General features: G+C 39.4%; 1 protein-coding gene across 1 annotated transcript in view; it reads left to right on the forward strand.

The window, feature by feature from the left end:
- The first annotated feature begins 300 nt into the window (after positions 1 to 300).
- LOC134585298 (E3 ubiquitin-protein ligase RNF123-like) overlaps positions 301 to 18,264 on the forward strand; it is an 84,001-nt gene continuing 66,037 nt past the window's right edge. Inside the window, exons 1-15 of the mRNA XM_063440717.1 lie at positions 301 to 334; positions 660 to 758; positions 3,117 to 3,204; positions 4,897 to 4,976; positions 6,216 to 6,313; positions 7,438 to 7,492; positions 7,813 to 7,898; positions 8,624 to 8,710; positions 9,586 to 9,653; positions 11,448 to 11,572; positions 13,316 to 13,431; positions 13,760 to 13,864; positions 15,896 to 16,021; positions 16,521 to 16,613; positions 17,679 to 17,752. Of these exons, the coding sequence (XP_063296787.1) occupies positions 677 to 758; positions 3,117 to 3,204; positions 4,897 to 4,976; positions 6,216 to 6,313; positions 7,438 to 7,492; positions 7,813 to 7,898; positions 8,624 to 8,710; positions 9,586 to 9,653; positions 11,448 to 11,572; positions 13,316 to 13,431; positions 13,760 to 13,864; positions 15,896 to 16,021; positions 16,521 to 16,613; positions 17,679 to 17,752 (1,283 nt within the window). The 5' untranslated portion in view covers positions 301 to 334; positions 660 to 676. The remainder of the gene's footprint in view (positions 335 to 659; positions 759 to 3,116; positions 3,205 to 4,896; positions 4,977 to 6,215; positions 6,314 to 7,437; positions 7,493 to 7,812; positions 7,899 to 8,623; positions 8,711 to 9,585; positions 9,654 to 11,447; positions 11,573 to 13,315; positions 13,432 to 13,759; positions 13,865 to 15,895; positions 16,022 to 16,520; positions 16,614 to 17,678; positions 17,753 to 18,264) is intronic.

Below are 18,264 nucleotides of genomic sequence, written 5' to 3' on the forward strand. Positions count from 1 at the left end.
TTTAAATAAAGAAAACACAACACCATAGCTACTAACTGTACTACTTTCCTAACAATCCTCAGTCAGTCATGTACTTGAGCGCTAAAAGGTTAAATCATCAATAACAAATAAATACTCATAAAGCTTCAACGTGATACACAACATTCTACAGTTCCAAACTGTCAATGTGCTCATGGCCAGATTCAATAAAGTGTAATTACAAGAAAAAAAAAAGCCTTCAAACCAAATATGGCCGTGCGTTTCAAGGTTGAATAAAGTTTTGTTGAATTGAAATTAAATCCGTGTGCTTGTGTACAGGAAGCAGAGCGAGTGCAAGAGGTGGGATTGGAGGAAGGTGAGAGAGAAAGAGGGATAGAGAAAGAGAGTAATGACGGGATAGGTAGGTGGGGTGAAGTGGTTCTTGGAATAGGTGAGTGGGGAACAAAGGAGGAGCTTGCTGAAAGCAAACCAACACAGAGAGATTGGGGTGAAACAGTGGCAGGAGACAGGTTTGTGTGTGTGGCTATGATTGATGGGTGTCAGCTGTGGGCATCTCAGCAGGGTACACGCTTATGTTGTGATTATTAAAGGTCTTGTGTTCTCTGTGTTCTACCAGGTAATCTGATGCTGTTCTAGAGGGGTTTAATATGTATTTTTATATTTTAATCTGTATTTTGCAGCAGAAAGCCAAGGGGTCATGGCTTCCAGGGGGTCTGGCACTGCATTATCCAGGAGAAATTATAGGCTGACATCTGAATCGGAGAAGGCAAAGGTCACAGGTAGCCCCTTACTAATTTGCTATTGTCTCTGGTCTGTAAAATATTTATGTAATGGGTTTTCTAAGATATTGGTTAACTTTGATTTAATGTTATTACTAGATGTGATGTAGTGAGGTGTCTGTAGAGACTGGTTACCAGATCTCTTGGGAACCTGCACCCATGGGGTCTAAAGAGAATTACTGGGCTGGATCCAGCAAGTTGAGGTTACTCTGGCAGCTTTGGTAGTTAAGACCTTTAGGTTTAAGGTTAGCATTAAAATTAGAGTGAGGGTGAGGTAGAATCTTGACATTATCTGGTTTCATATAAATTCAGAGTTCTGATTGTGTTAGTTACAGTCAGATTTTGCATTGGGCTATATTTATCACTAACCCATACTTCTCAAGTGACCTATTTATGAGTAACAGTCCCTATTTTGGGACCAACTCACTCTGCCCCTGTTTAATGTCCTATTGTCCCTCTTATCCAAGACATCAGTATTGTTGGTGTATCTGAGTTTATAGTATAGCTTCACAGCAATAATACTTACAGTAATGTGTCTTTAAACTACAATATGAGTTTAGATATCAATCTAGAGAAATATGATAGACTTTTCTAAATTGCATTTTAGCTACATTCATTGTTATTAGAAAGTCTCCTAATATTTTTCAGAACAGCCCCACCCCTGGTCACACCCCCACTGGCACCCTTAAAATAAGTGTCCCTCTTTGCCCATTTGAAATGTTGTGAGGTATGCAAACCTTAAATTTGACCCCATTGCTAATTGTGTAGAGAATATTTGTATGCAGTCCAAATAATTTGCAAACCAGTTTAATGTGGTTTAAAAAAAACAAAAAAATTGTACAGATGCCCACCCCTCTGTTTACACCAAAATACTGAGGAACTAAATTTCCTCATTATTGATAGGCTGAGTGCGGGACTTAGCTGCTGCAGTATTCCCAAGCTGTTACTGACAACCAAATGTGATGGATAATAAGTGCTAACCTTTTATTATCTTGCTGGCGTGTGGCTGCATGCACTCTAAGACTCCTTGCACCATAAAAATAGTGGTTATGGTTCTAAGCATCCCTCTAAAAGGTCACTACAACTTAACAAAAAAAACAAACAAAATTAATATTGGGAGAGAGAGTGTGAGGAGGGGGACATGGAGGGAGGTGGCACTTTGGGGGGAATAAAATGTGTCGGTATGGGGAGTTGGGTGAGCACAAGCAGATTACGTCTGTTGTCAGCAGCGTGCTGACAACAGACATAAAATATGCACAGAATTGACATTACGCAGCACGGAACTGTGAAGTCACAGTTGTCGGGTGTAACTAGCCCCTGGCACCCAAGTACAATTTTGAATGTGCAGTCTATCAAGCAGAGACACTGCATATCCACATTCCTTCCTGCATGACCTTTTAAAAAAGCAGAAGTGGTAACGTTGGTTGGAGTAATCCTTTAAGCTCTGTTTAAATGTTTTGTATTTCATGGTAAGTTAGTATATTTAACCTTCTTTTTTTTTTTTTTTTTTTTTTACTTTACTTGATCTTGAATCAAATAGTTTAGTTCCTCTTTTTAACTTTTTTTTTTTTTTTTCCCTTTTGTTTTGAAACATTTTGGAGAAAGAAATTGTTTAAAACACAGTAATCCAGTACTTCTTACTATTGGTACAGGTGCAAACATTTTACATGGCAACCGATTTCATAATTGTGTGGCGGTTGGGTATCTCTCTGATTGAAAAAAACATTAATAAATATTATTGCAAGTGCTATATAAATGCTGGTGCCATGTCCCATTTAAAAGACTTGTATGTTTTTCATTTATTCATCCTCCGCGGACATGTTGGTGGGGGAGAGGGTGAATTTCAGAAAACAAGACCTGGATGATATTTTTAGCAGTGTAGTTTCATAAAAATGCCAGCAGAATGTAGACATGTCTACACTTGGGATAATGCCCACATACAGTAGGTACAGCTATAATGATTTACAGGGCTTTGCCTGCTGTAACAATAACCTACAAATAATCCATGTTTTGCATGAACTGATATTTGAGCCTTCTCTCCCTGATTGTTAGAATGCATTGGTAAAGTTTCTCGTTATAGTTGCTTACAATGCCAGTGAAGGGTAGAAAGGCATTCATTTATAGTCACTTTGCAGGGATGTACAGGGATATTAAAAAAAATAAAAAATACTCCTCTACAAGCTGAAATCCAATTATTTAAAATAGGAGCAAGTTAATAAGACTAAATTGTGTTTTTTTGCATTGCAAAATTCATGTACATGGTTTGGGTGACGAGGGGGTTAATGTATTAAAAAGTGTTAATTTTCATTGTGCAGCATAAGTAAGTTACAGTTGGGTCTTATTTATTTTGTGCCTCAGGGATCGTGAATGAGAAACTTTTAAGTCAGTATCTACACCGGATATTTCCCGGCACAGAGAGCAGCACCCAGCATGGCGCAGCATCCAGGTACAGCAAAAATGACAATGTCTCTGTTGCAATTTAACTGAACATCTGTAGCACATCATCTAGTCACTGTGGTTGTAAAGCAGTGCTAACTCCCTTAATACTTCTAGCATCATCAACATTTGTATATTGGCAGAATCTGCTTGATAACTACAGATAGATAAATATATCTGTCGATCATATGGTGATTTAAAGTGCCATCAGCACACATGTACGGTGTTATGTATTATTGTAAGGCTGTAAAAAACAGTCAAGACTTTTGGGACACAATCAGAATAGCATATTATTTGTTAAACACTGAATTTCACAAAACCTTTTATTTATGACATGCATATTTGTGAATGTGCAAAATGTGAATTTAGTCAGATATATGCAGCCCTTTTAAGTGTCGGCATTACAAGGTTGTTCTGTTTGAATGTTGAAAGGAGGTTAAATCCTATACCCAATGAGAGAGCCTAGCTGTTCCCTGTCCTTCAACACTTCTAAAAATAAACCTTGTGCTTTAATCTGCTTCTTCAGTTACAGCACACACTGGCAGCCATACCGGGCATGCTATCCGTTGATACACAGCCTGGTTCACTGTCTTGTGAACCGTGCTGTGTTTTGGTGTTGGTAGTTCCATGGTAGCCATATAGTTCCAGGGTGGAATGAGAGAGCCTTCCTTTTTGCAAGCGCAATATGGACAGAATTGACATAAAGGAACTCAAAGTTCTGGCTATCTAAATGATTGCCCTGGTGAACTGACTTTTTTTTTTCCTTGCTGCCATTTTTACAAATTGCAGCCACTATACACCACGTTTAGAAATGACAGTCGACTTAATGTGCTCTAAGATCCATGCACATTGTAGGATTAATCTCTTATGAAAAATGTAAATTTATATTTAAAATTCGATTGAAGTGATCCTTTAACAAAACAAATTATCTAAAAATCCATTGAATTAACTAAATAAATCCCGCAGTGGATGTAATTCTAACATACAAATATAATTCAAGAACAATTTTATCAGGAAAGGTTTATCTGTAGAGGAGAAAATTAGATCATATATCATCCATATATCGATTGTGAGTGTTGGATGTAGATTGTCATAAAGGCCATGCTGGCTAGGGCAATATACCTGCACACTTTTAGAGGCACTTAGAATATCTTCTAAGAAATTAAGACTGGAAGAAAGATTAACATTAATGTAATGTAGGAGTGCGAGGACTCGTAGTTAAATTAATTTTCAATCCTTTTTGTAGTGGTACCCTGTAATGTGGTCCAGCTGGCTGACGTGATATACTCAATGAAGACACTGAGATCTTAAAGTAATTTGTTTCCAGTCCCTGCTTCGCTCAATTACATAAACATAAATTAAAATGGCACATAATGGTAGCATCTGATGTGTCCTTGCTCCGCTTTTAAAGAATAGATTTATTTGTTCTATTAGATGTTGAGAATTTGTGAATTGGTCTTCAGGACTTCCCAACAGGCCATGATGCAGGCATATCTGCACTACTGCACAGGTGTCTAATTCATTCATCTTTGCTAAAGCAGGGATACTGCTTACTGATACTTTTGATGTGCTACAGCAGGGATACTGTGTACTGATAATTCTAAAATAGGTGTAGAGTGTTACACACCGAGACTGTAATATAAGGTTCTTGAAGTGGTACCCGGTCCTCTTTATAAAACGTGCATTATTTGTTTCTATTCAGGAAGCCACTCACTTTCCAGAATTTGGAGGATTGTTTGGAAAGACTTCTGTCCGCAGCTGAGACTAGTGAAGAAAATACCGGTGAGAGGACAAAGTGCCATCTGTCTCATTGTAACACTAGTCCTTGTAGTCATTGTCTTTTGAGAATGCCATTGATTTGGGGCAATTTGTTTTTGGGCTGATTAGTGCAAAACGAAAGGTTTTAATCCTGCTATTTAATTGCTGAAGTAAGTGTGTGGGTACCTAGTTATGAAGAGGCATATTTAGTTATGTTAATGTAGCACGTTAAAACACAATTATATGGAAAGGAAATCTAAGTGAGAAGATAAAACTCTGCATAAAGGAAAATCACTCGTAACCATGTTCTGATTATGGTCAACCTTGTCCCAAGCTAGGAATACATGGAATAAAATTCCCATAGAGCCAAACAGTCATCCTCCTTCAGGGCCATTCACTTCACTAGTCTCAGGCCCTACCAAGAGCCCTCATGCGATATCCACCAATCTGGCTGGCTTGGTGCCCATATCACCATCTTGCAAGGGCACTGTCATTAGTTGAGGGCGATTGCTCCTGCCAAGGTTGTAGACCCCAATGCTGTGAGGGGAGAGTCCCCTTGTGGCATGTGGCATTTGCCATTTTAGGTACGTTTTTTTACATTTGCGTTGCTTAGGTATTAAGTAGGCCTCAACGTTACCAGTGATTCTGGAGAAAAGTCAAGAATAACATGCTGCGATAACCCTCACCGGCAGGTGGGTAAACTGTATCCATACTTTTCCCTCTTGCTTCAGGGTGGATGTGAGTGGAGAGATCGGCCACCTCTCCCACATTTGACTTGCCAGACTGGCTCCAGGTTGGCCTCCGTAGCTTCCAGGCAAATTCTGCCCCAGATATTCAGACATATCTCTAGCAACCCACTTACAGATACAAAGAGTAGCATCTGCAGTTTGAATGCCTGGTATCTCAAGTAGAAAATCATTGAAAACGGCAGAAAACAGCCTTTTTTTTTCTTGAAATTTTGTCTTGATGCGACTGATCAACATGTCAATCAGTGTGGGTGTTTTGTTTTTTTTTTGCTTTTGTGTTTTTGCATGTGTATAAACTAAGTTTAGAACTATTTATATAATCATGAAACGTATTGAAAGAAATTGTATGTAATGACACAGTGAAGGTAAGTCCGTGTTAATTTATTTTTCTTACATTCATGTGTAGGGTCAGTTCTAGACTCTCTTTTTAATGATGTGTAAAGATAAACAAGCCATGACTCTTTTATCAGCAATATTTTAAGCAATACAGCGTTAATAACTTTGGTTCCAATTCCAGACCAGGCTGCCGAAGGACGTCTGGGACCTCCCACAGTGGTGTTAGATCATACGAGTGGCTTTGAGGGATTACTTCTGGTGGATGATGACCTCCTTGGGGTAAGTGTGAGGGTTGGAAATCCTGAACCGCTATTGACCTTCCACATAACGGATACGCTGAAGGCCCATCTTGTTCTATCATCAAAGAAGACTAAAAAGCAAGAACACTAAAATAGTCGATGGTTGTAAGGATTAAAGTTATTTTACTTCGGCCAGAGCTCCTCTGTATGAAGAAAAAAAAAAAAAGAGGAACAATTCAATAACGCAATACTTTTTGAACTATTTATTATTTTTAAACCTAAAGAGGACCTGCTGCTGTCATTTTTCACCATTAAGTAAAACATTGAAAATCGCCTTGGCCTCTGTCTTGAGGTGCTAAGTTTTTTTTTTTCCTTTAAAAATATTTCTTGAACAATTTACAACATTGTCCATCTCAGATCAGGCAAAACCAGGGCAAACCTTGCAGTTGATGAGAAAAAATAGGAACACTGGAAGTGTATCAAATAGTTATGTTCTAAAAAAGTAGTGTGAAGTGGAGCCATCACCATGGAATATGTTTGCTGGTTTCCATAATTATTTGCCCTGGTGTTAGTACTGTGACCACTTTTTAGAATAAATAAATCACATCTAAGTTAGCATTTCTCTGTTCCTTATGCTGACTGCAAGGTGCAAAGGACAGAATTTGGCCATAATAATGGCTGACGGTGAACTATGGCGGAGGCACCCAGCTGCAGGAAAAAGAGGTGTGGATTACCACATTTAATTTAATTTTCACACCTCACAAATACATATTTTTTAAATATAGGAATAAGTCAGCATAATATTAAAAATCCAGGGACGTTCCCCTTTAAAGCCTGTACCTACACACTCCTAATCCAATACCACTGTGCATGCACATAATAAAACATAGTTATTTAAGGTTTACCTCAGATGAAACTGCAAAAGTCTCTGTTACCCTCAACAACTAGCTATTGCACGATATCTCAAGTTATCTTATTTCCCTTTTTTTGAGAAACGGTGATTGAGACTTAATTCGATAAACACTCGTGTTTAATTATCAGGCTACGATTTTCATTGTGTGAGTGCATAACTATTAAACACTCTGTGTGCTCCACTATAGAACTAATCTGCCACCATCCCTGCACTGCGCATGTGTTGTAGCTCACAGTTGTCTCTTTGTGCAGGTTATAGGACAGAGCAATTTTAGCTCCATTCGGGCAACGACATGCGTGTTCAAAGGTGAGTAAGAAAGCTTCAAATATCTAATGATCTAATAACACTGGGTCAAGCTTGGGTAGTGGGAGGAAGAACTGGTGACCCTGGTCTTTGGAGTACTACATCTTGTCATATTGCTCCTCTCACCTCCAAGCCCTATAAACCATAGCAGTGACTTTATATCCTTTATTGGGGTATCTGCTAAATATTAATTTCCCACCATTGTGTTTTTCTGTCTGTCTTTCTTCTTTGACTTGTTTGTTCTTCACGTCTCCCTTGTTGTTTCTCCAGTTCCTATTGCTTTGCACTATTCTTGTCCTTTATTTTTCTTTCCTTCCTATCAGGGAAATGGCTTTATGAAGTCCTCATCTCCTCGCAGGGTCTCATGCAGATTGGATGGTGCACGTTGAGCTGCAGGTTTAACCAAGAGGTACGAATCCACTTTAAAACTGTCTTGTTAAAAAGTCTTCAATTTGTTGTTCATGTATGCATGGTAGAAATATAGAACTTTAAATACAGAAAATCGCGTGACTTGAATACACCGATAGTGGACCTATCTTGCATCTGTAACATTAGAGCACTGTATAGTCTGTAAAAAAATTTTTTTTTTCAAAAAATCATAATTACATTGTGCAAGCCAGACTGGAGAGAGAAATAAACTATCGGGGGCTGCAATGTGCGCCTTTATCTTCTCTTTCAATGCTCAGTACAGTAACTGTCAGAATCGTAGCAGATATGCAGAGTCACGCAGTTCCACATAACACAGTGGACTAGTAAAGCGGGATATATATCCAGACTGTGTATGGGCCAATTTATTGACAACAAAGCTTTGCAGCTTTCTCCGCTAAGCTCTGCCCAGACTAATCGGGTTATTCACTAAAGTGAGAATTTAAAGTGTCAACTTAAGGCAAGAGTAAATGAACTGAAAGCACAACTGACTTAGAGTATTTGTAGCTATTCTGACCGTAAATTTGAAATACACTTTGATTACTCACTTTAGTAAATCACCCTGTCTTGACGTTTTGTGAATAGGGCTGTAGATTCTGCTATACATGGTTTGTGGTTCTAGTTCATTAATGGGAAGCTGCAAAGAGCCTTGTTTGAGGATATCAGAACACCTAGAACAGCCTTTACATGTGCTTTTCTTGCTCACAGGAAGGTGTTGGGGACACACCAGACTCCTATGCCTATGATGGCAACAGAGTACGCAAATGGAATGTGACAACTACAAATTATGGCAAGGTATGATACTGACTTGTGTGTAAGTTTATGTAAGTTTACAGTGGCTTCGAAAATGGAGGCAAATCACGAGCTTCACATTTTAAAAGCCTGTTTTCAAGCTGTGATCTGTATATATATCTATATATATATATATATATATATATATCTATATCCTATTTTTTGCTAATCATCTGCAAGATGAAGGGTGATCTTCCACCTACTTAGAAGGAATTGCCATGAGTTTTTCATTCCTTACAGGGCAGCCATATATTATATTAGACAATATGCAACATTTTAATAATGGGGAAAAAAGTGAATAAAAACCAACCAAATGAAAGGACCACCTCTGCTCACATGAACCATCTGTAACACTCTTTACATATCATATTTATTTATTTTTACACAAATGTCTTGTGAATGTTCTGGTAGACGAGCTTAAAGACCTTTGTGATTGTCTTCCTATCTACTTCTCTATCTTCCCACAGCACCTCCATCTACCCTTTTATTTTATTTTGACATGGTACAGAAGGAAGTGTTCTAAAAGGGGAAAAGGGACTCTTACCTACTTTTTAATACTACTTGTTATATTTATATGTCTATTAATGTTTTAAATGGACCCATGGCATTTTCACCGCCACTCTTTGCCATGGATGTTGATGGTATCTTTGTAGTGTCTACTCTCCCACAGATGCCACTCTGTTGCTTAGACTTGTGTTTGGTATATGTTTGACCACAGCAAAAGTGTATTCATTAATGGATGTATTCATTTATTTTGTAGTGCAATAGATTCAGAACTCACTGTTATTTGGGTAACAGATCTGCACATTGTGCTGTGTGTGGTTTGTGTGCCATCACAGTTATGTATGTTTCATATATCATTCTTTTACTTTTTCTAGTCATGGGCTGCAGGAGACATTGTAAGCTGTCTCATTGACCTGGATGAAGGAAACATCTCATTCTGCCTGTAAGACACACAAGACTTCTGCCATCTCCCATTAAAACTAAGTATTGATACATTTATTGTGCTCATCAGTTCTGTTGACGTCATGTCTAAAACTCAGAAGGACGGTAGAACGTAACTGTCACGTATGGAGATCAAGGCTTTTGGCAAAACACAACAATGGGTGGTGTTTAAATAAGCTTTCTCTGATGTCATGCCAATTCATATCTCCCAACATTTCAAATGGACTGAGGTACACTGTAATTCTAGGGGTGTGAGTGAGGGTGTGACCAGGGGCAGGTCTGTTCCGAGAAAATTTAGGTGATCTAATTATAATTCAGTCTGTGTAAATAAGATAAATTGTTCTTAATTGAATTTTAGCTGCACAAATAATTTTAAACATATTTATTGTAGTTTAAAGTCACATTACTTTGAGTAGTATTGCTGTGGAGCTCTGTTAGACACTCATAAACCGCTGTTGTTTAGCTCCTAGTAAAAAAGGCATCTGGACATGACGCTGTTTTATCTTTGCTGATATGAGTATAAACACACCAGATTATTATATATATCTCTATCTATAATTTTTTTTATTTTTTTGCCATCGTTGCTTTTTATTATTATAATATATTTGTGTGGGTTTGCATGCAGTAGAGTTCTTTATCTGCCACTCTTAACCACCCCCATGGAAAGCGAAGCGGAAAGAGTTGTGGGCGGCAATTAGAAATTTAGTGACAGAGCACCATTTGCAGCATTTATATACATTCCAGCAAGCTCACAGCTGATAGTTGAGCAATGTGGGCTGCTATGAACTGGAATGGGCAGTCTAGAGGCAGCTGACATTAGGAACGCTATGTGTTACACACCCATGTTTTCAGGGCTTTTGCCTTCACTAAGGTGCCTAAATGACAAGGGGGAGTAATGTAAACGTGTGTGAGATGAGAAGTGCACGCCCACAGAGGGTCAGTTGAGGCAGGCTGTGCTTTTTTTTTTAAATTTATTTTTTGGCAGTATATCACAGATGGTGACACATTGAAATGAAAATCTGGTGGGAAACAAAACAACAAAATAAGCAATGTATAGAAAGAAACCAGCCGGAGGGGTATAAAATAGCAGCCTACTTTTGTATCATACACTTTTGTGTCACTATACCCCACTCCCTCTAGCATGGAAGCTCATTGAGCAAGGCCCCTCAACCCCTCTGTTCCTGTGCGTCCAACTTGTCTGGTTACAATTACATGTCTGTTAGTCCACCCATTGTACAGTGCTACGGAACCTGTTGGCAATTTATAAATAATAATAATATTGGAAAGCGGCAACAGTGAGCACAGAATCAAGGACGGTACCGCTGTAACTTCACAGCATTTCCACATACATGCTGCTTACATACTGCCATGTACAGAGAAATGCTTGTTTTTGTGCAATTTTTGCTACCATTTTCCATATGTGCGAGATTCTCCACCCATTTTGTACTGTTGCTGTAGTAACCAGTTCCTGGGAAATTAAGTTGCAAGGAGCTGAAGAAATAGGGTGGCCGAGGAGGAACGGCTTAAACGAAGTATGATTTCCCCGTGCTCCCTCCTGGACTTGTATACACAAGTAGACATGTTGCCTTGTAGTTTTTTTTATTTTTTGGGATCCATATCCTAAGTGAGTGCCATTACCACACACATTTATTTTGGTTTAAACAGGGGTGCCTTAGAGATCCGTGCTCAAACTCAATGTTACATATGTGATAATACACATGCAATGTTAAGTGTATTTTAACCTGTCTTATTTTTATTGTAAGCTCTCTGATTTCTGATTTCTCTGTTCCTACAGGAATGGGGTATCACTGGGTGTAGCTTTCAGTGACATCTCCCGAGGATCTGGGATGGCCTATTTTCCAGCTATTAGCTTGTCTTTCAAGGAGTCTGTAGCATTTAACTTTGGTTCACGTCCCCTTCGATATCCTTTCTGGTCGTATCATATTTTTCTCTTGCTTTCTTTTTTCTTTGTTTTGATCCTTGTTTTATCTTACATCGTTGTAACATTTTGGTCGTGTTTTTTTTTTTTTTTTTTTTATTGTATACCGTGGTGCAAAAGATTGGTTTTCTTTCGGGATTATTCACGAAGTCCAAATGGCCCTGTACTGAATGGGACAAAGCCATTCAGTGAAATATGGGGCCATTTACACTGTAAAAAAAAAGGGACATTGTTTACACTTTTTAACAATGTCTGCATTTTGCAGATCATGCTCTGAACAAGCCTGAATTTGGTTTGTATTTCGCTGGACCAAAAACTGCCAGACAGCTGAATGCAGACTTGGATGGTTAAAATCAAACCCCCTATTTAAAAAAAAAAATAAAAATATATGAATTATTTACTTGTTAGCAATGCTAGCAGGTCACTGTAAACTCCAGTGGTGGAATCTCTATAGAAAGAAGAAAAAAAACTAGCAACTTGGGGTCAGAATGAACCCTAACTTTTTTCAGGGTTGTAAAATGGCATTTCCACTCTCTTTTTTATAATATCCCCATGGGGAGGTGCGGTTCCCCATAGTCATATTATACTATTTTTACCCGCTTGTGTATACATTGGAGCCCACTCCCGTGGCCTGAGGAGAAATACGGACTGCCCCCATTATTGAATATCAGCCCCCACCAGATACCATTTGTGGGGGGGTATGACCAGTGACAAATTCCCTCCCCCTGGTGTATTACAGCTCTTTCCCAATGGGTTTGGGCCCATTCTAGTGAGTTTATTAACAATGAGCAGCTGCAACCTCCCTTATAGTTCTAGGGGAGGGGGAGCATGGTCCTACTGACTTATTATTATTATTATTATTATTATTTAAAAAAAATTTTTTTTTAAACAATTTGCCCACTGGATGCTTGCAATGCCAGTGGACAATAGTATTCAAAGGAACACTTCCAAAACACTTAAAGCACTTTAGCTTTCTGAAGTGCTTTATGTGTGAAGTTGTGTCCTCTTATTTATTTATTTTTTTATTTATTTTTTTAAATGAAAACTGCAGACTTCATTGGAATTGGCCCTTTTATAAATAAACCTTGTTACATTAGCCCCCCTGGCTGCATTACACCCCCTGGATACCAGTCCGACAGCCGGTGCTGCTACTTCCTGCTTGGTAATTTAGCTCAGTGGAGCTAAACTCAAGAGGCAGACAGAAAATTGCAGTTTTTAGGTAAACCCCATAATGCATTCAGTCCTGATTTGATTAAAATGTGTGCCTTGTAAATATTCTAGATCCTATACTTTGTATAAGGTTTGGACGTGAACAGCACTGATTTTAAACCATTCCCCAAGTGCATCCAGCCGATTTGATGTATATTTGGAACTGGTTATAGTATATATGAGAATTGCTATTCTTGTCGGAATTTTACTATTTCTAAGTTTTGTCTATCCTGAAAAAAATCCAGTAATTAGTATCACCAGTAATAATGATGGTGATATAAATTTAAAAACAAAAATCATACTCTGATCAGGGTAAGAAGTCAACATATTACTAATTGAAAAGTATGTGGCACAAGCCTTTCAATCCAAATGACCAAACAAATGATTCACACACCTCTGTTAAGGAGAAAATATACTCAAATTGTTGACATCCCTTGCAAACCTGTACTTTAAAATGTGCCATAAAGGAACCACCAATGTGTTTACAGTTGTCAATTCCGTAACAGTCCCGTGTAGATATCTTGTAGAAGGCTATCGCCCCCTGCAGGACCCTCCAAGGATTGACCTTTTGAAATCTCAGAAGCTATTGGGTTACCTCAAGAATATCTTCAGCACTGGAATAGATGCTCAGGTACCACATCTCCGGCATGTCACAGCACTGCTTTTCTCTCTTTCTAGGTAGCATTTTAAAAATGCTATTCCCTATAGTAACCTTTCACATGCTGGACTATTCAAAAAAATACTTTGGAAAGTGACCAGGAAACTTCAGAATTTGGTACAAAATAGAAACATTGGCCACCTAAACAAATAATACTGCTTTTTGGAGGAAAAGGTCATAGGTCTAACTTTCCTATATGTACACAGTAAATAAAAAATGAGGTGTGTGTGTCGTCGTCCCCCCCCCTCCTCACTCACCCCCCGGAAAACAAAGTATAATTCAGTCTTTGGTGTATTTACAGGAGGGAAAACTGCTAGACAGGGATCCATCCACATGGCAAATCCAAGGAGAACCAACTGTCCTGATTACTGTGGCACACATATTCAACCACTTTGCCCCCCTTATGGTGAGTAGCAAACATCTCTTGTGTTTTGTGACTTATTAAAGGTATATCTGTGGCTCCTTTCTACTGAATTTCATTTTGGGGGCATTTAGTTGTGTTGCTTTGTCTTTGGATCAGTGAAGAAAATTGGGGCTTCTAAGTTCAGCTTTAGATTATCTTGCCTGAGGCAGTTGGTTCACAGACCTTAGTGGTAGGCAAAGTCAGGTCAGTTTGGGGACCGAAGCTGAACAGACGCCACCTCTGTCGGTTCCCATCCTCGTTATACACAATCCACGAAAATCTTGTAACTTACCCACCATCTGTACAGACACTGCACGAAAACCGACTGGGAACACCAAGAGGAGCAGATAGATGAGTGCTACTACAGCGCCAAGAGCCACCCAAGATGGCTGCCACAGAGGCCATAACCGCTCTGATGCGGCCAACATCGTAAGTACAATCACCAGCACAGAAGGCAGAGGGTGAGCATGACACCACGCTCCCAGCCTTCAGAGTAACAGGGGATAATGCCCTCCCAACAAAGCAGGAACTCCAGAACATGCTCCACGCCAACACTGAAGGCGGAGGTTCGCCAGACCACCGAACGAGGGGGAAGTTCTCACACTAACCAGCGGGATGTCCAAGCTCACAGACTAACTGCAAACACTAAAAGCAGCCCACCAAGCACTAGCGGTGCAAGTATCCAATCAAGAAGACCGCGTGCGCCGCAACCATATTAAGATCTGCGGGGTACCTGCCGCAATCACCCCAGATGAGCTGCCACACTTCCTTAGGAGGCTGACTGCCTCCATCCTGCCCCCAACAGTAGCTCGAAAAATAAATCTAGATGGCACATATCGCCTGCCAACAGGGCCCAACTCACCATCCACATAAGCCCGGGACACCAACCTGCGCTGTGCCACAACACAAGATAAAAATAATATACTGATGGCAATGAGAGGCAAGACTCCCCCCGGCATTTGAAAATTCTCAGTTGCTTTATTTTCAGGACTTAACACGAACCACTGCTCTGGCAGAAGTCAATGCACCACCATACAAGCATCTTGAAAACAGCGGGCATACCCTACCGATGGGGGACGCTAAGGGGCCACTCGCTACATCGGAGACAGACCTACCTACACTTCTCACTCTCTTGGGACTTCCTGGTCTACCAGCCAACAAAATCACAAAAGGCCAATCCATGATCGGAAATCCAGCCACCACCACAACGTTCGCCCCACGAACAGTGGGTAGAACAGACCCAGCGCCCTGACTGAGGCCGCACAATAGACTCTCCACATCGAATAATGTCATCTCAGCAAATTAATCTGCTATGACTTATGTTCTGATGTCTCATTTGGCACTGAATGGTACCCCGCTCATGCCTGCAAAAATCTTTTCATTTTCTTCAAGGTATCTCTGTATGTTACATATATATTAGTTTGTTTATTTTAAAGAAGCAAGTTATACCTACAATGCAGTCTAAATTCTGAAAATAATGACATGCAAGTATTAATCACAATTACATTCAAGACATGTCATGGTATTTACTAACCCATGTTCTTAAGGGATTACAACCACTCCTATCATTTGTCCATTACCCAGAGATTTTTTTATTTTTATCTTCTTGTGTGTACACTGAGAGACTTAGTTTTACAGATATCCTGTCCTCACTGCAGGCACCCAGACCACTTGACAAAAGGGGAAGCTATAGTGCCAGGAAAACAAGTTTGTTTTCCTGCCACTATAGTTTCCCTTTAATCCCCTGTACCTATATTGGAGGGAGTGTAATCATCTACCAATATGGGAAGAGCATTACATTATTGAATAATGCAGGCCCTGGTGTTCAGTGTTATGGTCAAGAATGTGAAATACAAAAAAAGTAATACCAAATACAATAACAGTGGAAATTAGTATATTTTTGCAAATCCGTGAGTCCTGCCTCTCATCTCTTACCACTGTGGAGTGCATTATGTTTGCATTATTTTCTCTCCCACCACATTTCCTTTGGTCACCACTGCTGGATGAGCCTTACCAATCTGTTTTGTGTTTTAGTGCAAGGTGTACCTTGTGGAGGATGTCTTAATGAACTTTCTTCTTGGGATCCTGGAAGGAGGGGGATCTGTTGAAGAACATTCACTTATCCAGCATTTCTTGGACGTTATGTGGCTACTCATGGAGGTGAGTTTCAGCTCAAAGATGAAGAGGGGGCAAGACATGTTGTATCTCAATGCACCTTAAAGGGTCACTCCATACTCCTAAATGTACTTGCTGAATTGCTTTGTGTGAAGTGGATTTTTTTTATTTTATTATTTTTTATTTTTTTTACAAAAAGTGCATCTTAAAATAGAAATTGGCTCTTACTTTCTGGTTGTTTAGCTCAGTGACACTAAACTCAAATGGCAGACAATTGCTCATTGCACCTGCCTTGCAAAAACTTATCATTGAGCTGCAGTGAGACGTCTGTGATTGGTCAGCCACAAAAAAATCTGGGTGGGATAAGAAGGAGGGCTTGCAAAGGCTTCAGACAAGAGATCTGCAACTTTTGCATGCTGTTTTTATATATACTCCAAATAAAAAAGGCATACTTAAATGTGCAGTTTTGGGGGTGTATTTACTAAACAGTTTACTTTTTGTTATGGACCGTGGAATGTCCGTTTAACCTTTTGCCTCTTTGCAGGACTATGAAATCCACGAGTGTCTCAAACAGTTAATGATGTCCCTACTTCGAGCATATCGCTTCTCTCCAATTGTTCCTGATCTTGGTTTGCAGGTAGGATGTTATCTGAAAGTTGTCTTAAAGGAACACTATAGTCACCTAAATTACTTTAGCTAAATAAAGCCGTTTTAGTGTATAGATCATTCCCCTGCAATTTCACTGCTCAATTCACTTCCATTTAGGAGTTAAATCACTTTGTTTCTGTTTATGCAGCCCTAGCCACACCTCCCCTGGCTATGATTGACAGAGCCTGCATGAATAAAAAACTGGTTTCACTTTCAAACAGATGTAATTTACCTTAAATAATTGTATCTCAATCTCTAAATTGAACTTTAATCACATACAGGAGGCTCTTGCAGGGTCTAGCAAGCTATTAACATAGCAGGGGATAAGAAAATCTTAATTAAACAGAACTTGCAATAAAGAAAGCCTAAATAGGGCTCTCTTTACAGGAAGTGTTTATGGAAGGCTGTGCAAGTCACATGCAAGGAGGTGTGACTAGGGTTCATAAACAAAGGGATTTAACTCCTAAATGGCAGAGGATTGAGCAGTGAGGCTGCAGGGGCATGTTCTATACACCAAAACTGCTTCATTAAGCTAAAGTTGTTCAGGTGACTATAGTGTCCCTTTAACTTACTCTTTATCTGGATAAATCCAATGGGTTTATATTTAAATCTGATGATGCGAGCTGTGTGTGTGAAATGGGTCTCTCTCTATCTCCTTCTGGATGACACTGAATAATTGGGAGATTAAATAAGTAAAATAGCAAAGTACCTGGAAAAATCTATATAAACTTAATGGCATTAATCATCCTCTTCAAAACATGTCTGTGCATGTGGCTTTACTGCGAGAATTAAAGCTCTTTCCCTCTGGAACTGGGTGAAATACCAAATAGGTTCTTGAACAGCTGGCTGCAGAGAAGCTTTAAGGGATAACATTTACTGATATGGGGGAAAGGAAGGATAACCTATGTGCAGAAAAATAGATGAATCTAGTGCTTGGGTCATCTTCATTGTATTGTGAGATACATAATAGGTTGTAAACTTACTATGAATGTATGTCCTTGGTATATATGACATCCCTTTCTTATCTTTGTGTTGTCTTTCTCTCTCTGTGCAGATTCACTACCTCCGACTCACCATTGCCATCTTGAGACATGAAAAATCTCGAAAATATCTGCTAAGCAATGTCCTGTATCCTTTACAGATAATTTTGTGTGGATAGTCCCGTTTAAATTATTCAATGGGAACTGTAATCTGTGCTGTGGGTGGGGTTGCTGTACCATCTTTTATTTTGTGGTTAACAACCTGTAACCAACATAACTACAAAATAAAAGCTAACAGGGTGTTGAGAGAAATGTAATCACAAATATCAGCTTTGTCAATGTGAACAATTGTTTAGTTGGTATGCTTTATGGGGCACTCCCAGCATCCTAATCAGTACAGATTATTGTAGTGGTTGTGGTGCCTTAAAGGGACACTCCAGGCACCCAGACCACTTCTGCTCATTGGAGTGGTCTGGGTGCCAACTCCCACTACCCTTAACCCTGCAAGTGTAATTATTGCAGTTTTTTTTAAACTGCAATAATTACCTTGCAGGATTAAGTCCTCCCCTAGTGGATGTCTATTAGACAGCCACTAGAGGGAACTTCCTGCTTCATAGCACAGGTTTTCTGTGCTAGAGCGTCGCTGGACGTCCTCACGCT

This window comes from Pelobates fuscus, unplaced genomic scaffold, assembly GCF_036172605.1.
Source record: "Pelobates fuscus isolate aPelFus1 unplaced genomic scaffold, aPelFus1.pri scaffold_35, whole genome shotgun sequence".
Classification (NCBI taxonomy): Eukaryota; Metazoa; Chordata; class Amphibia; order Anura; family Pelobatidae; genus Pelobates; species Pelobates fuscus.